Source organism: Haemaphysalis longicornis, unplaced genomic scaffold (assembly GCF_048455015.1).
Source record: "Haemaphysalis longicornis isolate Haplotype H1 unplaced genomic scaffold, Haemaphysalis longicornis Haplotype H1 scaffold_7, whole genome shotgun sequence".
Taxonomy (NCBI): domain Eukaryota; kingdom Metazoa; phylum Arthropoda; class Arachnida; order Ixodida; family Ixodidae; genus Haemaphysalis; species Haemaphysalis longicornis.
Window position 1 is genome coordinate 11236343 of NW_027526422.1, and position 26441 is coordinate 11262783.

The following is a 26441-nucleotide window of genomic DNA, read 5'->3' on the forward strand; positions in this document are numbered from 1 at the left end:
GAGCGGTGAAATATATTCCCTAGCTGTTGCGAACAGTGTGCTGCAAGAAGCTGACAGCAGTTCGGCCTGCAAAGGGGCCATGACGGCTAGGAGGTTTAGTGATGTATTACACGTGCTAACACCGAAGCTGCGATCTCAAACGACACATTTGGAGACGCAGCCTTCAGCACTAAGTGCCTGGGGAAAGTTTCCTCTGAAGGTAATTTGTTCATTGCAAACTTTGCTGCTGAGAAAATCAGCCGGGTGCTACTGCACGCGTGAATACTGGGTATAATTTGCTTTTGTAGAGTGAAATTCACAAGTAGGTTCATGCCGGGACTTTATTACAGTAAATATAAAAAAGTAAATCCATTCGTAAAGAATTAAACATAGCAGTTGTCCGCCGGCAGCACATCGAACGCGTACGCTCGCATCGATCGTCTGCGCAGGTAGCAGATGACACCAAACAACTCGATTTATAGCCGTTTCCCTACAGCTCAAACGGGCAGATTTGCAACAAAACGTTCCTAGCAAGGTACGGGGATGCCAAACGCAAGTAGCCTTTTTTTTTTTTTTTTTTTGTAAAGGTTAATTACTACCCAACATCGGAACAGCGACAGCCTGCCGCGGCGGCGCCTTTCGAAGATGGCGCAGCAGCGCCACCTGGTGTTTTCTACACAGAAGAGCACGCCCCTTCCTCGCCGTTCGCGCCACTAGATCATTCTAGTTCACTATACTTGCACTACTAGTGCAAGCTGCACCAATTTGTTTTTAGTTACGAAGTTGCCGACCGCAAAAAAAAAAAAAAAAAAGGTTGTGGTTTCAGCTTAGGCATAGAAAATATTCAGCGTTTCGAGTGCGGAAAACGCACGGTACGCGTCGTGGCTCGCACCGTACAAAGGAGTAGTTGTAACAGGGTTAGCCAATCCCGTGGCCGTGGCGGCAACCAGCGCCCGTACCGTCGATGTGTCTATTCTTCGTGTTCGCGTTGTTTCGTGCTTGTTATGATATTAAAGTTCTTCAATAAAATCAACGGAAGATTCATTGGTATACAGCTTGAAGAATGCGTGAGCATATCATCCCTCGCCTCCACCAACTTGAGGCTCTGCCCAATGCGCACTCCTTGCTGCGCATCTTCAGAAGCTTTCAACAGAGCGCTTCTCGCACGCACCTCGCAGTCCGCACTGCGTCATCACCGTGCATAGAATGTATGCGGCGTCTTCCACGTAGGCGGCACGTGTTCTGCAAATTTAATTGGTGCGGCGTATGCCGCAACAGACTCAGAACCTTGTTCGTGAACAGCGACAACGAAACACGGTGGCGCACGCAATACCGACATATCTGTTCAATTCAACCCTAAATCTTTCGCATGACCTTCGCATACTGGTATTTGGGATGCCCTGTACATTTTTGTTCGATGTTTACGCTTTTATGTACATCGTCCCTTCTAGTAATGCATGTTGTAATGAATTATATTGCTTCGTAGCTTGATTTTTTCTTGTTTCTTTTTCTGTGTGGCTTTTCCTGTTTGTTTGCACTACCTGCATGTACGCGTATTTTGGTTATATGCCTGAGCCACCCTATGTAATACCCAATAAATAAATAAATAAATAAATAAATAAATAAATAAATAAATAAATAAATAAATAAATAAATAAATAAATAAATAAATAAATAAATAAATAAATAAATAAATAAATAATAAGGAGTGCCTTGGTGTCCTGGAATTTTTCTTGGTGTTACAGCATTTACATTTAAATTTGTGGACTTCTGACGTTTTTCAAATGTGCTGGAGTTCCACCATGGAAACTGGTAAATGGACCCGTGAGCTTATATAAGACTGAGCTTCACCCACTTCGTTAATCCGCAGGCCATAGCTAACTGAATTTTGAAAGTTCACTGCTGCAATTTTTGGAAATTACGAAAGCTATTGCGAAGGATATTTCTTTGTCCAAAGGACAGCAGGCTCAGGTTGAAAACAATTTGCATTTACCTACAACCGCGCTTCTTCTTCTTCATCATCATCTTTTTTTTTTTCTGCAAGGCAAGTGGGCCAGTTGGACAATGGTAAGCAGTAGGCGGCACACCAGGCCCTGAGGTCCGCTGGTAAGCGCAGGGGAAGCGATTTCCGTTATTCTCCTTCGCTGAGCGTCGAACTTTGCCAGCGAGTGCTGTATCAATGCGCTATCGCATCCTCTACATGAAAAGTTTCAAGTTTTATCTACACAAAGTTGGGCAGTCTGCTGGTCAAATGCAGTGCCGTTTAAACGAATCTGAAAAATAGGGACGTGCGGCTAATCTTGAAATCCGTGGTTTGCCCGTGGCGCAAAACGAGGATTGCTCAAACTTTTGGTCCGGCCAGCAATCCGAACGTTGCTTCGGCGGAGCCAAGCCCGATCCTTTTGGTTTTCCGCATTCCTGTGGGCGATAACAACGCTTGGATGGTTCTAATCCGATTTGTGTCTGTAACGGTGCGTGATTCTTTCTTGCAACTGTATATGCTGAAGCAGACGTGTGTTCGTCTTTGTCTTCTCTGGAAACAGCTCCCAAACACTGACTTTTTTTGCGGTGGGCGGGGAAGCAGCTTGAATAAAGCCACAATAAATGTGTTTCGGGTTTCTTCAGCTCAAGCATGATACGATTTTTTTGCGAAAAAAAGCGGGCATGCGGTATGTGCGGTTCATTCTTGCACTTTTAGTCGCGTACACCACTTTATTCTCCGCGTCTTTTATAGAGCGTAGCTGTTTACGGGACGGGTTCTGTGCATTTCTTATTCCGCGTGTGGAAAAACTCGGGGTCCGAATTTGATGCGAAATCGTTTGATTCTACGTAAAACCTTGAACGTCTAATCACTTTTATATAAGTTTTAAGCAGCTAAGTTATCAAAAGGTACCATTTTCAAGGTAATGAGACCCTAACGGAGATAATAAGGTTTCCCGAACTATGGACGGTTTGAGACCCGCGTTGGCCATGTATGCGCTCCCAACGGCATTTCTTTGTCGACGTTCCCAGCGCTTGCGCGCTTAGGAGCCGGAGGAATTCCTCCGGCTCCTCAGGGCGGCGGTCCCGTCGTCAAGACAAGTTGGTGTTCTCGATTTTGAATTACATGTCTCTTCTGTCGTCATAACAGAGAGGTCGCGACACCAGCTTCACTGGTTATTTATATCTAGTGGAATAGCTCGCGATTTCTTTTTGTCTGTCTTCCGATCCGATTCCCGTTAGGGATTTTAGTACCTCGAGCAACACGCGTGAACGGGATTAACAGAGTGCTGGCTGTACTTGGTGCGTTTCATATTATCGTTAGATGCACACGCGAACATTGAGACGAATTTATTTTTGCCTAAAGGATGAGGTTCCTTCACCCTACACTGTCATAAAACGCGGACAGACGAAGCTGTATGATGTTCACTGCTGTAACAACCAATTTATCGCTTCCGATAAGGAGCCGTGGCGGGGACACAGCTGTTCTTTATATAAGGCAATGGACTTCTTTTGTACTCAATTTTACTCTTTTTTCGCGCAGAATATCAAGCGTTCCCAATCTATGTTCAGTATTTTGTTGTCTCTCTTCTGCCTAGCTATCTGCCTGCATACCAAAGCAGTGCACAGACCATCCACGACCGACGAAAGGTGGCTTTCCTGCGGGGTCTCAGGTGTGTCATCGGGAACGAGAACATATTTCAGTCGAGAAAATGTTGTTGCTTATCACGTTAGTTTATGCTGCTATGGACGGTTTGACAAACAGGTCCACGCGAATGGAAATTTGGGGATACACTGTTGCGTTCTTTTTTGTATGAACCATCTAAATATTCACGCTCCGCTGTACAAAGTTATTCCTTTTGTCGTCGGGCGGAAACTTTCTCATCCATTTTTCATACGTTGCCGCTTTTACCCACATGTGTCAGCACCGTTGGTTGAAATAAGGGCGGCTTCCGCGGTCGAAGTAATCGATAGAGACTGTTTTGACATGTCGGCGAAAAATTGTGGCTTGGGATTGTTTTTTGTTCAATGTAGCTACCTGCTGGTTTGTTAAGCTTCTCCGAGCGCTACAAGAGTCGAGTGAAAAATGGGCTGATGTTGAATGCACGCAGCCAGCGCTCTTTGCCCGGTGGTAAACTCTTATTTCATATCATTTAGGGAAAACATCAATAACAAAGAAGAAAAAGAGCATATTGAAAATCATTAGCTCTAAATAGTAAAAAATATAGTAAACATGACGAACTAGGCAAAACAAATTGATAACGGCGGAATTTGCCGAATAAATTTAGGAGGAGTATCACGTGAGTGCTAGCAGCTTAGTAATTTCACGGCTTAGTTTTTCGCGAAGCGCTTTGTGGTAATTAGTTCACGAAGCTATGTCATTGGGTACTGTAATCTATGTTTCTATTCTATAAGGATAAAATAGTTCTTCACTGATAATGTGCGGAACTTGAATTCAGCGAATGGGCGACTGGTTCAGGCGGGAGTAAGCTCTAAAATTATTTCAGCAACTTCACAGAGAGGTCACCCTGGTGCACTGTCACCGTTCGCACCAAATATACATTGCTCTTCAAAACAACCCGCAGTGGCGCATCATATTCACTACGGGCTATAAACGGTAGCATTGTTACTACAAATTCATGGGCTTGATTATTCGCTAAATCTTTAAGCCTTGAAAGGGTTTTACAGGGCATAAACCAGAAATTATGATTATATTCACGGAAAAAAAATTCTGGTAACGGCGTTGACATCATCTAAATTTCAGGAGTTCATTAGCTTGAACTATTACTTGCATTGGCTTCTGAAGGTAGTACCTGAAGGATCCACAACACAAAAATACGAGCGAGGTTCATTAAAAAAGACTATTTTGTACCGAAAACAGTGGTACCAATTTTGTCGCAAACCTCAATTTAGATATATAAAAAATTTGGATGACGATTACGATACTCTTCAATTCAAAATTTGTGCGACGGGCGAACTGCAGTCTTTTGGATGACGGCGCATACCTGCTGCGTCTCCTGAAGTTATCGCCGCATCAGCAAATGCACGAAGACATGTGATATACTCGGGCGTTGTCTCGTAGCCCGTCGCCGCGAGGCACCATGGCTCGCACCTTTCGCCATACATTCCTCCTCCGCTTTCCTGCTCGTTCTATATTGTTTGTCTTCGGTGTCCCCTTCGTTCGCTCGGTTACAACGAGGGACGACAGCACCATGTAACCACAAAAGGGGCGAGGGGCACTTAAAAGTACCCTGCGATAAACGCGTTCACTCGTTCCTTCGCGTCTGGCAGCACTGCGAAAGCTACAGTTATCGCCAGCACGGAGCGGCACCACTGCGTGATTTGCTCGTCGCAAAAGATACGCCTTCCATTTCCGCTTTGTTTTTGTGACTTTTCTTTAAGTTGCTATCGAAAAGCGTTCATTGTTGCAACTGAAGGAAAACCGGCCAACAGCCGCTACATGGCCTTAGTGCCGTCATTCGAGCCGTCGCAGAACGTCAAGACCGGGAAAGAGAGAAAAATCTTTTGAGCGAGTTCCCAAGTTATCTGGTGAGCATAGAGCAGTAATTTTTGGCTGAGGTACTTTGCGACCCCCCAATCTAAGTACTGGGTGTGTTGGGTGACTGCGTTCTGCAAGCATTTAAGATTTCAAAAAAAAAAGTTGAAAAAAGTGTTGAAGGGTCTTTTTAAGTGCTGTGCACTAAAAGAGATGGAGAGGAGGCGACACCCCTGCCATTTTCTGGCGAGGTCTCCATGTCGAAGGAACGGAAACCAGCGAAAAAGGACGCAAAGTGCCAACTGGCCCAGCAAGCTGCACGTCTCCATGCCGGCACAGGATCTTGTTTGCACGGGTTACGGCGCTAACCAAAGTCACCGTGAAGAAACATGACTGTGGGGTTGGATACTGGGGTCTCTAGTTCCGTTTCATCGCATCACATGAATTGTAACTCCAAGTTAACACACTGATGACTGTATTTTTTTGTGTATGTTTGTGTATGTTCCCTGCTACCTCTATCGCGTCACTGGTAACGTCGTGTAGTGCAGTATTTCAATATTCCCTGCGTTTTTCTTGTTAAAAACGCATCCAGTTGCTGGAATGAGCCTTTCTGATCTAACATACTAGTTCCTTCATATTGAACAAGGTTATACTTTGTTGTTTATCCCCCCTTTAAGAACCGTTCTCAATTTTGCTTTTGTTTCCAGTATGTGCCGGAGGGATACCCAGTATCTGTCCTTAAAAAAACAATTATTTAGAATTTCTCGGTATGCGAGTGAAAATTTCCTGCTTAAATTTTTCAGACGGTTTTGCTAGAAATAATTAATGATAATTGCATCCAAATTTCTAACTTGCTGTTATAAAATACATGTCCGGCTTTATATGGAGGCAAAAAAAAATAGTCGAGAGTCACCGTGATACCGCGATAACCAAGTGTCGCTTAACTAACAGAATAGCACTTGCGCGCAGCGGTGTAGGGTGTCCTTTTCACTAATGGGCTCTTCTGAAAACTTATTCAGCACCTGCATCGGTGGCTCAGTGGATAAGGCGTTGTGCTGCTGAGCACGAAGACGCGGGTTCGTTTCCCTGCCACGGCGGCCGCTTTTCTGATGTAACAAAGCTTGTTGCTGAGTTAGTTGGTACATACTTAAAGAAAGAAGAAAACGTGGCGCAAACTAGAAAAACCCATAATCAATCAATACAAACCTAAACAGTCGCGTTACTAGGGGTGGGGTGCCCCAAGGCTTGCCCCAAGCCGAAACGTTAATACATGTTCGTTCGTTACCCTTTAGTCTCCTCTTTTACTGTATATATATATATATATATATATATATATATATATATATATATATATATATATATATATATATATATATATATATATATATACTTTGGAGAAGGGCTGTCTTTGGTTGCCGTAGCAAATAGTAAAAAGAGGGTATAGCTTCTAACAAAACTGTTTATTGGTCGACGTTTCGATCGGATGCCGATCTTTCTCAAGAAAGATCGGCATCGTAATGGCGTAATGGCGTAATGGCGAAACATAGCGTAATGGCGAACGCACCGCACCGGTTATGCGGAGATGTGGGTTCGAGTCCCACTCCGGGAAAAAACGGCGGATTTTTTCTCGACTTAGATTTTCGCTTATTTATCAATTTATGAAAAAAAAAACGTGACAAACACACGTCATTCGGCCCTATTCAAATATTTCGGAAAAAGCCGAATAGCACTGGCAATGACGACTGCAACCTTGGTATGTATCTTTACCGAGTCCCTCGTCCCGTATCCTTCTGTTCTGCTATTTATATATATATATATATATATATATATATATATATACTTTTTATGCGTTTATGATACATTATGTTAATTTTGTAGCGCTGGGAGAAAAAAATGAAAAACTAAAATGTAATAAAGCCTTAGTATTTTTATCTATTGTTTCATTGTTTGGGCATTAACCGAAATAAACTTCTTTATTGACAAGAAATTTCCAATAAAAGTCATGAAGTATACTACACTTGTTAGAAACAGTGTGATTTAGTAGATTCCGATCCGTGTGTTTCCACATTTAATAACTATTTTGCATAGGTTTTATCGGACCATCATACCGTTACCACCCTACCAGTATTAGAACCATTCACCGCAACCAATGTCTGACATACTAATCACTCCAAATGGTATATCTAAATCGATGAACCCTCTCAAGCTCTCTTCCTCCGCCGGTTGTGTCCTCATCATTACCAAAGTACTTAAAGGCACTATTTTTTGTATAGTAAAAGCTTATGCCTAATATTTAGTCAGTAACTACCGTAAAAGTTGGCATCCCAGACGTCTGGAAAAAGGCCCAAATTATTCTCACCTTCAAATCACGTAATCGCGGAATTCCACCTAATTATCGCTCAATTTCACCAACAAGCATTTTATGCAAGTTCCTTGAACACATCATAGCCACTAGTATCATGTCACACCTAGAATCTACTAACTTCTTTTATGCTCATCAACATGGCTTTCGCAAACTAGCATCATGTCAAACACAACGAGCCGAATGGATGACAACCTTCAAATAGAGGCCATGTGTCTAGACTTTGCAAAGCATTTAACCGCGCTCCCCATAATCTACGTCTACCTAATTTAAGCTATCCACCCTGGGCCGCCCTCCTAACATAATCACTTGGGTAAAACATTTTCTTGAAAACCGGAAATAAGCTGCCACTCTCCGCTCGTCAATGTTGCGTCGGGAGTCCCCCTCTCCTACCTCCTCTTCTATTCCTAATTTTAGTAAGCGACTTTCCACGTGACACAAAAAATAATTTAAGGTTTTTTGCCGACGACTGCGTTATTTATTTGGCCATAATAGCCTGGAAGATTCTGAAGACCTGCAGCTTGACCTTAATACGATTTCATTATGGTGCGAATATTTACTCACGCCTCTAAATCTAACAAACTGCAAGCTATTATCATTCACACGCAAGAAGAGCCTGACTTCTAGTCCTTACATGATTAATTAAGTTCTTATTGACGAGACCTCAAATTATAAATACGTCGGCGTACACATGACATCTTCACTATCATAAACTATGCGTGTAGAAATAATCTGTGCAGACGCCTCACGCGCACTTGTCTACTTACAAAGAAACTTAGAATCAGCGTCTCCAGATATGAAAAACTAGCTTATCTAACTGATCAGACCCGAACTCAAATACGCCTTTATGATTTGGAGCCATTCACAAGCCTATCGGACTAACAAATTAGAAGCCGCCCAGAACCGAACTGCCCGCTTCATATCTAGCCAATATTTAACATCATCGTGAGTACCTTAAAAGAAACATTGTCCCCCTCTTTGCTAGCTTCGCGTCCAACCACCATTCGTCTTTGCTTGCTTCACTGCTGCTTTTATCACTCGCAGGAGAGGCATCCTTCGTTAAAACCACCACCGAGAGTGTCATTACGCCTAAGCCATAATAACCCAACAGAACGTAATAACGGTCGCACTTCAACAATGAATAAATCCCTTTTTCCACATTCTATAAACCTGTTGAACAATTTACCTAACGATATCACTGCATGTTGAAACCACTCTACCTTTTGCAAAAACGTAATATTCCCATACTATGATTTTTAACTAGTTTTTCATATTTGCTTCTTTATCGCTCGTAGATGTTTTTTTGCACTCCACCCACCATAAATTATAGACTCTATGCAAACCTTCTTTAGCCCTATTTTATATGCAACGAATGACTGTGTTTTTGTTTTACTTCTGCTTTTTTTGCATGCGTTCGCCCTTGATTTCGGCAAGTCCCTCCGTAACCTGTGCACAGAATTTTTCTTTATTTATTTTGTTTTTGCTTCAGCTTCTCATCCCCCACTTTTTTAGTGCCTACTGGATCTTGAGGCGAGAATAAATGAAATGAAACGAGACTAGAGCATTTGGGTCGGTTGATCGCGATATTTTATTCTATAAGCCTAAAAACTAAGGTTCATGTGACTCTTTCTTCAACGTTCCTTGTAATTATCCCTGTCATTAGACTTGAACGGTGGGTTGAGGTAAAATCAAAAGAAGCCAGACATCCTACCCAAACCAAGGCGCTCCTTATGGGACAGCACTAGAGCGTATTTTCATCACTCATACAAGTGGGCGCGTGCTTCACTGCCGTGTCTTCTAATAAGCGAACGACAACTTGTTAGCGTCGCGGCATTGCGGCAACCACAGGCCATTAAAAAAACACGCCAATACGGTTTTCGCTGGTTCTGCACAAGTTTAATCACTGTTAACAGCAGAGAGCATTTTCGTGCTTTCACAACCTATAATCAATAATCCTAGCGACCTTCGCGTCACAGCTGAGCCCGCTCGAAAATTCATCCAGCTGCTAATATAATTCGGTGTTACTTCTAATATTAACGACTTCTGGCGTAGCCAAACTGTGTCGGTTCACACCCGCATCTGCGAAAAAAAAAAAATTAATGCATAGTATATTTCACCGAAGTGTTTTGCCGTAGTAAACGGACTAACGTTAATGTCTGCACCACGAGAGCGACGTTAACCAGCTTTTAGCGCTTCGTATAACTATTTGTTCGTAGTCACTCTTTCTGTAGAACAGCATTCACGTATGTCGATACACCTGTGCTCTCATAACAAGCTTTTAATCTATTCTGAGTACAGGTGTTTAATTGCTTCTCGTTACTGGCTAGTGACTTTCGCCAGTGGATTTCTTTACACGACAGCTTGTGCAGTGCTGTCAATACTCTTTTTGCGCCTGTGTATTTGTGGGCGGGCAATGGAGCTTTGACAGTTCGACGACGGCGATCGCTGCTTATTATAAGGACACAGGAACACAGCGGAGTAACAGCGGAGCTGGAAATTCATCCCATTCTGGAAGCAGCTACGGTTGCGAGAAATGTAATTGACGACCGCCTGAAGTCCGGAGAAATAAAACAAATTAGCAACTACTCCGATAGTGTTACGGCAATCCGCAACATCAAGGGGCATCCGAGACGCTGCACCACGGCTCGTGAAATCAAAATGGATTCCGGGTGACCACGGCGAGGGACAGCTTAGCTATCAAGCGGCTGCCGGGTCACGCAGGCAGCCCCGGTAACGAACGAGCCCAAGAGCTGGCCAAATAGGCCCAACTCGATCACCGCCTCCAACCGACGGACTCACCTCCGTGAGTTGCACAAAGCCCAGAAGGTGAAAGGCGCCGACTGAAGCAACGCCGCGATACGCCGTTCTGTCTGCCCTCCCCCACACCCCTCCCCCCAGAAGCGTATACACCTGCTCAAAATTCAAGAGGCTGTATCGAGGAACCCAGATTCCGATTTTCGAAAATCGAGGCATTCCGCCCTGCGAAGTCGCTTCGCCAGCGGAGCTGTGGGTTGTGGTTATGCGCAGATACATATAATTTGGAGCGAACAAGCTGAAAACGATCGAAATGTGTCCCAAGAAGCTGCGTGGTTTCCAGTGAAACAGGACATGTCCATTAAGAGCCGCGACGTCGTGTACATTCTGGACTGTCTGCCAGAGGAGAGGACCAGCTTGTGGTAGACGAACGAGACTACCAATTACATTCCACAGCTAAATCCCAATCGTCTATCCAGAAAGTCTCTTTTGAATTTAGAGTATGCTTCTTTAAAGAGACCGCCAACCGATTTTTGCGGAGTATACGCTTTCTATACCAAATGAAAGGACCCTACTTAAAGGAACCCCCCCCCCCCCTCCCCTCTCCCCAATCTTCACGTGTGGGCGTAGCTCAGTCGGCAAACCGACGGGCTCTCGCGCCGCTTCTTTTGGGGGCCTGGTTCGATCCTTGGCGGTGCCAATAGTTTGTTTGCGTAGCGTGTATGTAGCCAGTAGCCAGCAGTAGCCTGGGATGTTTCTTTGTGTACCCGCCGCGGTGGCTCAGTGGCTAAGGTGTTGCGCTGCCGAGCACAAGATCGCGGGTTCGATACCCGGCCGCGGCGGCCGCTTTTCTGATGGAGGCGAAAAGCAAAAACGCCCGTGTGCTCGAGATGTAGGCGCACGTTAAAGATCCCCAGGTGGTCAAAAATTAATCCGGAGCCCTCCACTACGGCGCGCCTCATCGCCTGCGTTGCGTCGGCGCGTTAAGCCCTGCAATCAAATCAATCAATGTTTCTTTGTGTATCCACCTGGGAGTTTCCTGCTGACGTGGACACGAAAATATCCTTGGCTGGTTAGAGATGTACTGGTTTGCAGTAATACAGGTTTGGTTCATTAGAAAGACTGCTTTGTCCCGATAACGATGATACTAATTTTATCGCGAACTTCGGAAAAATAATGGTGATATTAAGGAAAACAGATGAAGCAATGGCGGCTCACCGGCCACTTTCCGTTGGTTTCTGTGTGACGTCACAGAATTTTGTTTGTGTGTTTGGCGGCCGCCGATTAAATCCTTCGCCAACATGACTGGGCGATCGTAGTGGGTTCCCTAGTTCCGTTTGATCGGATTACTCGGATTCCAACCTGCAGTTAACAATCTGATAGTTATGTTTTAGCACTAGCGCACGCTACGTTATATGCCACAGCAGCACGAAATTTTAATGTTTCTTGCGTTTTTGTGGCTAAAGATTCTCTTTGCTGTGTGGAATGGGGCCGATCGAGTTGCCAAAGGCGATTTATTCTAAACTGAACAAAATTTTAGTTTGTCTTCATGGCCCCTTTAACACTACCCAACTGAGTTCTTGTGGTAGGTCTTCAGAGGCTCAAGGGAACCGCCCCTTCTTTCCTCCGACAGAGCCCAGCCCATCATCGCGGAACGCTGACAACTGTCCAAACCTTCTTATGGAGGATACACAACCCGAGAACAATGCCTGCTTCTACAAGCATAGCGCTGGGAGTTCTTGCCTACGGACACAGATATTCTACGGGACCCCTGCCATATGCAGCTTCGCTGTAATAAATACAGTTCTGACTACGCCATGACAACTGACATATAGGTATAATCACGTTGTGGAAGTGGCCACGTCAACGTATGGACCCAAACAGCCTGCACACACCACTGCAGTGCAGTGCCGCACGTGTCACAAAAGGGACGTCTAACGTTAATCACCTCGTTCTTGGAGTTGAAAAGCTTAAGGTTATCCGCGAAAAATGTCGGCCCGCGATGGTGGTGGCCCACGAAGACTGGATAGGACCGCGAACCGGCGCAAATAAACACTCGGCACGCAATGGAGCTTCGCCTGTAAGGCTTTCGTTTTGAAGCGTAATTAACTCTCCCAGACTTTCCCTTTAACAATTAAACCTCGCGTTCTTCCACTGAACAAATTATGTTATTACTAGTACTGCTACTAGTGCTACTGGCACTACTACTGCTACTACTTTTACTATATTCAACCTGCGTCCGGATTTTCACTGCCATTAACCTTTCTTAAGAGAAACACCTGTTTTTGCGACAACGACTTAATATAAGGGCAGAAACAAATGAAATTTATATTTACGCCTACCTAGATTGACACGTAACGTATTGTTTGCGATTGGCCATCAATTTAGGTCTGCTGGAGCCCTTCATTCTTCACCTAAGTAGAAAAGGTTCACTCAAAGAGAAAAAAAAATGGTTGTGCCGTCTAGGCACAATTTTGAGCTGGCAATCTCAGGCATAGACTAGCAAGAAAGCTCTAAAATTATTCACTTCGACTCTAGCTAATACAAAATTAAACAGTGTTTATCAAAGTAGCATGGTGTTAGATGTCGCCGCATGACTGACCTCGGTTCTATTACCTCGACTTCCGTTTCACCGCATGCTTCTCGCCAACCTTATAATTCTGTACAGACGTGCTCTCAAAACGCACGTTCTAGTAAGGCAGTTTAATAATACTTACTATACCCGGTCTCGTTTATTTTTCAGCTAAGTCACCACCAGCGCTTCCGGACTGCGTTGAATATTTCCGTGCCCTGCACCGTAATAATCGCTGGTGACGACAGTGTACGGCGTAAAAATAAATCCCGAAGCGTAGCCAGAAGTGCCAAGTAAACGTGTCGAGAAGGATCAATTGGCCCCATTTAGCCAGATATTAATCACGGCACCTTGGCTCTTTCACGAGTGCGGTGCTTTTAATTCCCTAGATCATAGAACTCATCTTCAAAATTCTGGGCGGAAGTGCGAGTGTGCACGTGTGCGTGCTTCCGTGCTTGCGTGCGTGCTTGCGTGAGTGCGAACACATTTGAAGCGGGGAAGTAAGACAAAAATCCCGGGGACGGCCAGACGAAGGTAACGGGACGTTCAGCGCTGGCTCAAATCGATACGGCGGAACGTGCCGGTATTGAATCTATGGCGTGATATAGCCCACGCCGAATTTCGGGTTAACTTCGCGTGATCGTCCTCAGAAATGTTTTAGCTGTTCATTTCGATAAAGAATTGTCTTCGTTGGGTTTCAGATGCGTATGAAGCGTTTAGAGTTCTATATCGTAGTCTCGTCGGGCGGCGGATAAGATGCTGTGCCGTATACGATAACACAGACCCTTAGATTTCCTCGTACGCTTGCCGTAACCTTATTTTCCGCGTGTTTAAATAGCTTGTCGGTGGTTTAACGTCCCATTTCATAAGCTCGACGACTTCTTGTGGAAAGATAAAGCGCGTTTTTTCATATCCGTTACCAATCTTCCACCCACTTTCTTTCTGGAATCTGCCGGTAGTGACGTTTCTGTACCGTTCTTAAGTGGGACAGACGAAATTGAAACTGCGACATACGGGAAAATCGGTGACAGGGGAGACAGGTGCGGGGTTTGGGACTTCGTCCCCTACGGGCGTGGTGGCCACCATCGAACAAGCTGGGTCGCAGCCTGACTACAAGCGTGCAGTAGTATCTGGGGGGACATGCACTCGAAGTCTGTTCCTTGCGGAGCGGTCCCATCCTGTGCGCGCTGGTTTTTATGGAACAGGAAACGACCCTCGTCTTGTCAGGGCACCTCGTCCAAGCGGAGCAACATCGACTCAGTGAGAGGTACCCGTAGCAAAGCGATTGGGCATTGCAGCCGTATATACCAAGCTCGCTTTGTTCCAAACTTTTACCCTAGCCAGTGTCGCGAAGGACTCGGTAGGGACGCCAGCGCGCGAAAGCAACCGTTCCGAAGGACAGACTCGGCTGACGGTCCCAGCTCGTACACGACATAGGGATGCAACACGACCATCACCACCGGCGCCCACTGTGGCTGGAGGGACGGGGATTCGACTGGGCTATACATCCAGACGAGGGAGGGAGGGGGGAGGTGCGTGCGAGAAAGGCCTGCGTGGTGCGTGGCTGTGCATCCTCACCGTTGGTCAGAGCTGGACGTCCTTGTCCCAGAGGTCGTTGTCGTGGGTCTGCGTGGCGCAGCTGGCCCGGCTGTTGGTGGACACCAGCGAGCAGGCCGACCGCTGCTTGTCGCTCATCTCGTAGTCTGCTGCACGGGCGAGCCAACAGCCGGTCGTCAGCTAGAGCACGCCCTCCGCCCAGCCCCGGCGCCTCTAGAAAGCCTCAGGGCGCCACCCTAACCGGGACACTACGCCAACAACGCTCCTCCTCCTCAAGGACCTCGTTCTCTGCACAGAACGCTCCCACTAGCGACGCCCGTCGGGACTCGCTATTCGGGAGCGCTGCCCCCGAGCGACCCTCCCTGACCTTGGCGCGCGGACGTGCTCGGAATAACGACTGCTTCGCGCCCTGCTTGGACGATGGAAGGGCCACCCTCACTGCACCGCACATAAAGAAGTCAATGTCGCGGCATCGGTCGCAAATGGCCGCTGTCGTAGGCACGCGGCAACTTCAACCCGACCAGTGACGCAGTGCACCACTGGGACGGAGCAAAAGAGCCTGTGTGTATCGCCTCGCTCTATCATACATTTTTTTGCCGTCTTCGGAAGTGCACAATCCCCGTAGCCCCAGGTGGACGGTATGAGTTAGGCAACTCTTTGGACGAAATTTGGGATTGAGTTTGCGTGGGCTCGAGACGTGCGCAACATGCATAAAGCCCGGAACGATGCCGAGATTTGGGCAGTCGGGGATACATAACGGCGAAAATAGCGCGAAGAGAACAAAACAAAAACACGTTCAGTGATGTGGTCACGTTATTTTCGACGGAGAAGATTTCCAGTCCCGTTTTAAGCATTTTGCTAACGTGGCGAACGTCCCTTAGACATTTAGAAACAACGAAGTGTGTCGCAGAATGTTGTAAACATACGTTGTACACCAATAAGTGTTTAGAGCTAGGAACCGGGCATAGGTCAGCGCAGTGTGTCCAGGGACCCGCTTAGCGACGTCAATGCTTGCAAATTCGCTTTGACCTGTAGGCTTTAAACGACAAAGCAGGGGCGAAGTTAAGTTTCATGCACCTTCAAGAGCAGATCCAAGTAACCATTTACACCGTATACGCTCACTTTTTGATATTGCTCGGGAGAATTACGAAAATTGCGCTAAATGGACAAACAGATGCAGGAAGACAGACAATGCGCAACTCACAACTATTTATTTGAAGGTAAAGAAGTTGTCTTAAATAGGCTTAGCTCACATGTGACTAGGATATATACCACTCACAGATGCCGCTCACATGTGACAAGGTATATATTGGGCAAACTGGAAGTTGCATAAAGGATCGCGCCTCAGGGAACACGATTAATCAAGAACGGCACCGGATCACACTTGCCCATTTTTTGCCGTGATTGTGGTTGTACGCCGCGCCTCAAAGAAACTGTTATCATTGACAGAAGCCGTGACACGGTGGCGCGTGAGCTTTCAGAAGCGTACCTCATTAAAAAAATCGCGAGGGGTACATCAGGGAACCGTCATTATCACTTTTTAGCAATTAATTTCGTTTTTTAGACAGCAAGCGGTAGGCGGGCTCTGAGTATTGCGGTGTTGTCATCGATTTTATTATCTGCTTTTATGTTTTTATGTCATGTAGAAGCCTATTTAAGGCAACTTCTTTCCCTGCAAATGAATAGTTGCGAGTTGCGCATTGTCTGTCTTCCTTCATCTGTTTGTCCATTCAGCGCAATTTTCCTAATTCATAATGCACCAACTAGCCCAACAGCACATTTTACTGAAGTATGCTCGAGAGGAATTTTTTCAACAGGGAGCGTTCGGAAAATAATAGGAAACCTCAGTTTTCATTCCGAAGTTTCGTCCACGGCCGCCAATTTTCAAAGGAGCACAGAAGACTTTCTCTGTATAAAATTCTAGCCAGTTAGTCTCTTCATCGACAGCTTCATTTTACAAGTGAGGACAGAAGCCATGGCTGCACCGGTACATAAGCGACTAATCACATTAAATTTAACTTGTGATTTTCACTAAAATGTGATGCTTGCCGTCTAGCTTAGCGGAAGCATTCACACTGCTCGTTTTGGCTGCTACCCAACTACGAAACGAACCATGGGGCTATAAAGTCAGGCCTTTGACTGCGGGCATCATTTTTGAACCAACAGAGATATTGCCGAGTAAAAAAAAAACAACTCTTTAAGTGAAGCAATATCCCTATTGTTCTCGCGGTCCTTTTAAAAGCGGAAGCGTCCTATTCGCGTTTATTGAAGTATGTTCCATTTTTGCGTGGCACTTTCGTCCACATGGGATTATTGCTTGTGACTAACATGACTAGTTAAGCTAACCATGCTTAAAAAAAACGTAAGCACTTATTCAACGAAACAGGGCTGTCTGTAGTTATAACATCACTAAAAATATACTAGCTGCGTTAACACTAGCTACTGTTATGTTTTTATGCTCATGAAGTGTACACTTAAGCGAAAGTGTAAGCCACCTTGAATTAACCTTGAATTAACGGTGGTTGCTCGAAACTTCTATGAAAAGCTTTCTTTAACACTTTTGGACGCCGCTCGCTATTTCCCCCATACAAATTTCTTTTTGTTGTTTCTATAATGTGTATCTCATGAAACAAGATGAATCGGCTGGTTACTGACCCCAACACAATCTTAGTTTTTTTTAATACGGTCATGTACAGAATTGTGTACATAGCATCACAGAGGTCAGGAGCGTCAAGTAGCGCTGAATATTTCCACATACGCATATATTTGTGTGATGTGAATTGTTTTTATAGTTTTTTAGGGCCGCAAGTCTTGAGAAAACGAGGAGAAAGACTTGAAAAAGAGCCGCTGAAGCCGTCGTGTCCGTCGCCATTTTGTTTGTTAATGGTCGAAGTAATGTTACCAGCCGCCAGATGGCCCAAAAACCTTCATTGTTAGACGAAGGATACAAAATTATGCGAAACTAGCGAAAACGTTCAGTTTTTGTATTTCTTTTTGCAAGAAAACGCAGGGTTGAATTGTACACAGTTGTGTACATAGCGTCTGAAAGGGTTAAAGGTCATCCGAAATATTTTGTAGAAAATTGAACGACTCTTTGAATAGAATAGACACGCGAGCTCTTCTTAGCTTAGCGACTCGCAAAACATTTGAGCCAGGTAATATTGCCCCGACTACCGCAGCTCACTTAGAAACTCGCTCAATTATTGTTTTCTCTTGTTACGTTCTTCAAATCAGGGCCTGCTTACTATACTTTTTGTATCATCATGGAGGCATTCGTTGGCATTAGGTAATTTCATTTCGTTAGCACTGACACACATATTTCGCAATTCCGTTTACGCCCTAAGCGAATATCTTGAAGATAGTGCCTTTAGAGCAGATCCAATTATGGGCTACTGCTCTTTGAGTGCCTCCTGGCCCGAAGGAAAGAGATAAACTAGTTAGTCGTCCCCGTTTGGTAGCTCTCGTTTCGGCGTCCATTTAAAAGGTTTATTGAGGCCAAATCTGTAACGACTTAAGAGGGCTATACAGGGCCGCGGCTAAAATAACTTCTCTTTGAAGCACGAAAATAGCTTTTTTTTTTCTTGAGCAATTTCGAAGGGAGCGCCGTGAGGCCAGGGGACGGCATGAAAAAAAATATAAATAATTGGCTTAATGGAGCGCAGTTTCCATCTGCTTTTCCCAAAATATTGACGGTTGTTGGGTACTCGAAAAAGAACATGCCGACTAGCTTAATACGCTTTTCAATACACTATCAAATAACAGAACAGTAATAGTAATGGTTATATAATAGTAATAACAATACACAATAAGTAATGTAAAAATGCGCAGGGTACACAGAAATCCTTTACGTGGCGCTTATAGACTATGAAAAAGCGTTTGATTAAGTATACAGCTCAGCCGTGCTGATAAGATTAAGAGATAAGGGAATAGAAGAATCCTACGCAAGACTTCTAGCCGACATATATCAGGAATGCACGGTCAGGATAACCCTCCACAAGCAAAGCGATAAATTCCCGATCCGAAAGGGAGTAAGCCAGGGAGATACCATTTCGCCAAAACTGTTCATAGCATGTCTGGAAGGGGTAATTAGGAAGCTTGACAGAAAAAAACGCCGGTTTACGGATAACTTGAGCCATTTTAGGTTTGCAGGCGACATAGTCTTGCTAAGTAAGACTGCAGAACATTTGCAAAAAATGCTTGAAGAACTACGATCAGAAAGCACAGCCGCGGGACTAAAAATATTTTTTTTATAAATCAAAAGGAATCATGAATAAACATGCCGAAAGCGTTCTATTCAACATATGTCGCGGAACGCTAGAACAAGTGCAGGAATATAACTACCTCGGACAGGTTGTAAGTGCGTACCCCAACCTCGAGAGAGAAATGCGGCGCAGAATAGGTGTGGATTGGGGTGCACTCGGCAAGCGCTCCCAAATAATGAATAGTGTAAGGTGCCTCTGTGACTCAAAAGCAGAACATACATCCAATGCATACCGCCGGTGATGACATATGGAGCTGGAACTTGGCGTCTTACTACAAACAACTGTAAAGCAAACTTAGGTCGGCTCAACGGGCCATGGGACGAATAATGATAGGAGTGACACTTAGGGGCAGAAAACGAGCTTCCTGGACCAGAGAACAAACTAGAGCAGAAGATATCATAGTTCAAAAACAGAAAAAAAAAAAATGAACTTGGGCTGGCCGTGTAGTGTGAAAAATGACAACCGGCGGACAATTCATCAGAGGGCATACCAAGAGATGGGTCAAGAAGAAGAGGAGGGCCGTTAATCCGATGGAGGGATGCAATAGGGGAATTCGAAGCTAAAGACTTGAGCAGCGCAGGACAGGAGCTGTTGGAAGTCAATGGGAGAGGCCTTCGTCCTACAGTGGACCTGAGTAGGCTGGTGATGATGATGATGGCCAACTTTAGTGATAGCTCGCCGTACAATGCATGACACAACGAAAGTCATTGCATTTTTTGTGTTCGTAAGCAGAACTAACAGACAGACTCCGTAGATAACACCAAAGTGTATCCACAGGTTTCGATAGCAGCCATAGGTGTAACGTTGACGACATCAAAACAAAGCCATAAAATACGGTATGATCATCGTTGCTGGATGATTGCACATATTTAATGTTTTTGTGCTGTTTCAGAAAACCATTAATATTCTTGCCTTCGTAGCCTTTGATAACTGGCTCAGCGCCATCCCTGTGCCTATGGACGTTCTTTTGTACAAAAAAGAATCACTAATTGAATTTCCCGCTGCACATCATCAGAAGTGACGTCGTTGATGAGGTTCCATCAATGACGTCATGGGGCCAGACCTTAAAATAAAACGTCAGATAAGAACAACCAGTGTGGAAACTTAATGTCATGGCAGTCAACTGAAGCGACGAAACGAAAACAGTGGCACTAATACAAATCCACTGTCATAATTGTTGGCAGTAGCTTTTTCTCAGTGTCCACCAATCACGTAAACTAGTCCTATGACGTAAGGGGCCAATGCCAGTGCGAGCAAGTGGCTCTTGGGCTTCGTTAAAGTGTTTGATAAATTAGCATGTCATTGTTATCTTGACGTGGGAATCCTTCGAAGGAACCGAACTTGTGTTTTGCTTTCATTGTCGTTTCAAGAATGGCACCAAAAACTGTATACGCTATTACCGTACAATTTTGGTACTAAAGTTTCCTCGAAGGTTGTGGAAAAGAGTAATCTATAATAGATGTATTTTTTCTCATGAATGCAAATCAATACATTTCTTTCAAGATCAATCTCTGAGTCTTAACTGGAGCAGAAACGAACGCTCAATAAAGTTTTTAAGTATGATAAATCTTTGTAGCCGCGTTCCTTTGCAGGGCATTCAATATTCGTGACTACCATGCTACAATACTAGGGTTACGCAGTGTTATTTTCAAGCCTTACCTAAAGCACGTTTAAGTTATAAGGAAATTCGAGGAAAGTTTGTATCTTTAGAAATTCCCACTGAACAACTTACTTGAGCTTGCACTCTATGGCCTCTGCAACGTATTGTTTATATACTAATAATATCACCACCGTTGCAGGTATGACCTACCTCACGAATCCTCCGAGAAGCATATTCTGTTGGGCGATTACTTTAGGAAATGGCAGTGATCATAAATGATAAACTTCGTGAGATACAGGTCTAGAGCCACTTTCTTATTTTTATCCTTCAAGAACAAACAAAAAACCTTTTTTTTCTTTTTGGGCAGTCTTTTTCACCAAACTTTGGTCTAAAAAAATTAGCACTGGCTTAGCTCGGCTATGCCAGGATATACCGTATTTACTCGATTCTAAGCACCCCATTTTTTCCACGATCGCGATGCCGAAAGTAAGAGGGTTGCTTAGATTCGAATAACCTATATTACCGCCCTCCACTTTTTTTATCGCGGCCATATCTCTACGAGGCGGGCGCAAGGAATAATGTTTCATTTGGCAAACATTCCGAAAGAAATGGTACAGACAGTACAATAAAGTTCATTGTCTGTCTGTCTGTACAGACAGTGAACCCACCGCTTCTGCCGATACTCAGTCACCCGCACTGCCATTCCAGCCCATTGTGCCGCTTGGGTCGCCACTCTCAATATCCCTAGCAGGTCATGTTCTGTTCCGTTGAAGTGATTTGTAATTGAAAACTTCTTGAATTACGTGCCCCAACGTCAGCTTGGGGCCGTTTCCATTGATCTTTAACCTAATTTGCAATGGTTGCTTAAAAAAGGGGGTGCTTAGATTCGCGTGCTTAAATTCGCATGCTAACAGAAAGTAGGAGAAGGTGCTTAGAATCGGGAGGTGCTTAAAATCGCAAAAATACGGTACGTAGCGTGAGCTAAGATTCGGCTGGTTATTATTAGGTTTCCTGGTCGTATGGGATTAGCTGATTATCATCCTTACTGCTGCTAAAACGATTTACAATCCAATCCAATTTATTCCAATTCAATCCAATTCAATCCAATCCAATCCAATCGCGGTGGCGGCGGCTCCGGCGCGCCAGCTGCGCCGTGAGACGTCACTGCTCCTCGCGCATGCGCAGCACGGGTCTCCAGGAGCCACGCGAAACTGCTCAACCTAAGCCATTGTAGCTCGCACTACAAAATTCAATTTTAGGCTAGGTTCACACGCAGTTGTGCTGCATTTGGGCTGTAAGGCACCCCCAGAATACAGAACAATTTTAGGTATAGGTTTCTTTCGCCCAAAGATTGTATACAACGGCCTAAAAGGCCGCAGATTGCATCGACATGACCAAAAATATGTTTTAAAGACGGTAGTCTTTCTCGGGTTATTGAACGCGAAAATTTTGGTCGGTCGGTCGGTCTGTCTGTCTGTTCTTCGATTCAGCCACCCAGCCAAAGTGAAACAGGTGCTACACAATAGGTTTATATACCCACAGCGAAATCTGAACGGCTAAGTCCGGGAGCATGTTCATGCTCACCAACATTGTTGAACCAAAACAAAATGTTACGCTTATCTGGGGCAAGACATCAATACATAACTGATATTCGCAGTGTTTCCTTTATTAAATATACGCATGGTTGATTTAATGAAAGATGCGTCCAGAAAAGTACAAAAGCGGTCGCGAGAGGTTTCCCTAGCGGCATTTAAAAAAAAAGTTACAGAAATGCTCTGCAAAAAAAAAAAAAAAAAAATCAAACGGCAACAGCAAGGAAAGGTTCCACAAGATAGTTTTCACGTTCCGCTTAGAAGGCGCGTGGAGTAAGTAGGGTGCCTCGATTCACGCGCGTCTCCGCCGTGCGGCAGCGCTGGCATCGAGGAATTTGGTGTGGGGCAGTGGAACGCGGTAAATTTAAACTGACTTTAGATCCTTTCTCTTGTTATGGTCGAGTGCTGCGGGGCGTTTTTGGCAACCGATCGCCCGTTGGACCTAGATGTTATCACGTGAGAGACATGCTGACAATTGAGGCACGGAATCGCCCTGTGGAGTCACAGAGCGGCCCGTAACCGAATGAGATAACTGCTGGGCGCGGGGTTGCAGCTACTGCGGCTCCCATAACATTTAACAGCTTACGGTGCTGTTACTGCATAAACGTCACAACGACCGGAAACACATATATACGGATGGCTTAGTAATGTCATCCTGCTCAGCAGGTGCGGTTGTTGTACCGGCAGAGTTTACCACAACACCGTTCCGTGTTGCCCATGCCACGCGCTCGATAGTACAGAACTTGCAGCCATTCGTGTGGCTCTTGCTGACGTTATTGGAGCTACTCCTCAAAAGTGGGCTATCTTCTCGAACTCCAAGGCTGCATTACAAAGCTTACGCGCAGTCCTGCCCTACGGCCCTATCTACCCACTCGTGACAGAGATTAGAGAGAAATTCCATCAGGCTATTACAGGCGGCCACGACATAATGTTCTAGTGGCTTTCAGGTCACTGTGCAATCATTTTGAACGTAATGGCGGCTGAAGCTGCCCGTAAAGGCCACGAGAACAAACTCACCCTGCTCTACAAATAAAATATTTATCTCTCTCTCTCTCTCTCTCTCTCTCTCTCTCTCTCTCTCTCTCTCTCTCTCTCTCTCTCTCCTGCTACCGCTCTCAAGGACTGATGCCGCAAGGACACTTCTTTTGCACGTAGGATAACCATGAAGCCATGGAACACACCGGACTTTTCGAGTCCCTCTCTATATACTCAAGATACCCTTCAGCGCCCTCTTCCATATGGGCTGTCTCGACCCCGGTAGACGTTACCTTACAATGTAGACTGTGGTTGGGAGTGGCCTTCGGAAAAGCCTACTCATCGGGATGGCCAGCAGCGCCCATTGTGACGCCTGTGGGGCGGAAGAGACTATAGAGCATGTGCTGTGCCGCTGCCTAAATACTCATCGGAGAGAAGCATGCTTGACACCACGCTGAGCCAGTTGGACAATTGACCTTTTACAGCACAAGCTATCTTAGGCCATCATGTCTCCTCCTTCGTGTTCGTAGAAAATGACAAAAGCCCCTATACGTTTCCTGAGCGAAACAAACTTACACGAACGAATGTAGTGCCTAAAACGGGACTAGAGTGCGTGCCTTGCCGCTTCTATTTCCTCCTCTTCGTTTTCCCTCTCTTATCCCCTGAACCCCATTTCCCCAGTGCAGGGTAGTAAACCCGGGCTCTACACCTGGTTAACCTCCGAGCCTTTCCGTCTTACTTTCACCTCCTCCTCCGCGATGCAACACCTGACAGCTTAAGAGCTTTGTTACATTGCTGGTTTATTCATAATGTGCAGAGCGACTAAGGGAACAGCGAAACTTTTTACTGCGCAGCAGTATATGTCTACCCCCCTCCTCTCCCCCAACGTCAAGTTTTTATTCTGGTGAAGTTGCTTCACCCGGGGCCACACCGGGGATCATCCTCGCCACCGCCGACGCCTCTTTCCCAACTGGTATTTTCAAGGCCACCACCAATGCCTCTTTCACAAGTTGTGAAATCGGCTGACGACAGTGATCGGCTGACAACAGTGACAACACTGACTACAGTGACAACGCGGAGAATCAACAGTACGGCGAATGGGCGTGAAAATGTCGGAAAGCCGTCGCCGCCGGGCATGTAGTCGCCGCCGCTGCCGCCTCAAATTCCACCTCGCCGAGAAGCTGTGAGTTCCAACTTTCCCTTTTGGTACGTTGGCGTGAGCCCATAATTAATCTCCAGCTTGAAATGCTTTCCGAGCGACAGTCTCGCCGGTGAATTTCAAGCCTAAATCACCGGTTGCCGGTTTATGCGTGCATGGGTTTCGGGTGGAAAGAGGGTGCTGTGCACACACAGCTGGGCTTTATGCCGCTACCGATGACATGCCCGTTGTGCATGGCTCTCTATGCGACCTGTCAGCTGTCCTTCGTAATCGAGCGGTTTGGGCCTGGGTTGGTGTGTTACACAGACAGTGCGATGCCTGCAACTAGGGAGGGAAATGGACAGCCACATGTTTGTCCGCTAAAATAAAGCTCGAGGCCTTCCACGTTTTGACTCGCTTAGGGACGAACGCATGTTGTCCGCTTAGAAGAAGAATAGCGGGAATTGAAGAACTGCTAACCCGAACAGAAGCTCGAATGGGCGCGATACAACGGAAAGCCGCTGCCGCCACCGTTTCCGCCTCAAGATCCAACTCGTCAAGTAGCTGCGAATCCCTCCCGTATGAACAGCAACTTGCCCACTTGGAACGCCGACGGGAGCTGATATTACTTCTTCAGCTAAAGGCCCTTGACAACAACATGTCCAACTGTGTCTTTCCCTTCTAAGCACGTGCACATAACCCGTCGCCGCTTTATGCATGCAAGGACACTTAGTGGAGGGAGGGACGAGGTCATGCACGTGCAGCCAGACTTCACGCGGTCACCGATCACGTGCCGGTTGGGCTGGTGGACGAATAAACGTGGACGTATCACAGCCCACTGCGACGTTACTGCTGTCCGCCGTGGTCAAGCGGTTCTGTTTGGTGTGGTACTCGAACGGTAAGATGCCCACGACGCGGGTAGAAAACAGGCAGCCCCATATTTGTTTTCTAGAATAAATCTCGGGCCCTTCTAAGCTTTATTCAGCTAATTGTCCAGGAAATATGCTCAATCGCAAATTACAAACAAACGTGTTTTGTTTCGTGAACTTCGTGGACTGCGTCCAGCTTCGCAGGTGATATTCTTAAGGGCACTAATTTTATTGCTCACTGCTAACCCAGCTCACTTCAACCGGCCAATGAATTTTTCTATTGAGTTTCAACTTCAAAGATACAATGAGCGTAAGTATGAGTTGATCGGTATAAGTACATCCAATCGAATCAAAGTCGAATTTAGAAAGAATAATGCATTTACAGAAGCGAGCTGTACGCTACATAGAAACGCTCCAAAAAATAGATCACACAGCCCGATTGTTTCCCGAACATAACCTGCTTATAATAGGTCAGCTTTTTTCTTAAGCTGGCCATACATATACGAAAGGAAGCTATATTGAGTCAAGCCAATAATTTTGAATCATAATTGCAGTAAACACCCCGTATGGTTTAGGGCACAGCCGTTTCAAGACACCAGCCGTTAGGACAAACTACTGAACACAGACACTAGCCAACTTAACCCGATTTTCTAAATAAACATCCACGTATAATCGACTTGATTAAAAATTGTAATTTTGATTACAGATATAAAAATAACGCTAAATGTACTTGTTATCACTTGCCCAATTGTAAAAAAAGTGGACAGCGCAGCGCCTTTCCTGTTACGAATTTATGGTTCACTGATGTGCTGTTGTAACTTTTTTCCCATGTTCAACAAAAACACGTGTGCGTCGCTAAACTTAAATGCTTTGATTACGCACAAGACATTAGTAGAAATGTTTATCTACCATACATTATGTAAAACAAATCTTCCATCTGCCATTGCCTTTATTGACTCATTATTCATTGTATAATAGATTGCTAGCTTGTTTTTGTAACGTTTCAATTAACGTGCTTTGTTACTTTTTCTTGCGAGTGAACCGGTGCTTTCGTTACTCACTGTTCCTGTGCAATGTCTAGTGGGTGTCAGCGCCCTAGTGAAACAGCTTGTGCCCTTTAGCCCTCTCATCCTAGACAATGTATCTTTGAACGAAATAAATAAATAAATAAATAAATAAATAAATAAATAAATAAATAAATAAATAAATAAATAAATAAATAAATAAATAAATAAATAAATAAATAAATAAATAAATAAATAAATAAATAAATAAATAAATAAATAAATAAATAAATAAATAAAT

At 45.0% G+C, this 26441-nt stretch overlaps 1 protein-coding gene across 3 annotated transcripts in view; it reads right to left on the reverse strand.

Moving 5' to 3' along the window:
- The window catches only part of Mtt (mangetout), a 109075-nt gene that overhangs the window by 30510 nt on the left and 52124 nt on the right, over positions 1-26441 (reverse strand). Inside the window, exon 8 of one of the 3 annotated variants that reach the window (XM_077675981.1) lies at positions 14722-14846. The exons of 1 other annotated variant lie outside the window; for it this stretch is intronic. In XM_077675981.1, coding sequence (XP_077532107.1) covers positions 14728-14846 — 119 coding nt within the window. In that variant the 3' untranslated portion in view covers positions 14722-14727. Of the gene's footprint in view, positions 1-14721; positions 14850-26441 lie in introns of all 3 variants that reach the window. One more of the 3 variants, XM_077675980.1, reaches the window with a different exon arrangement.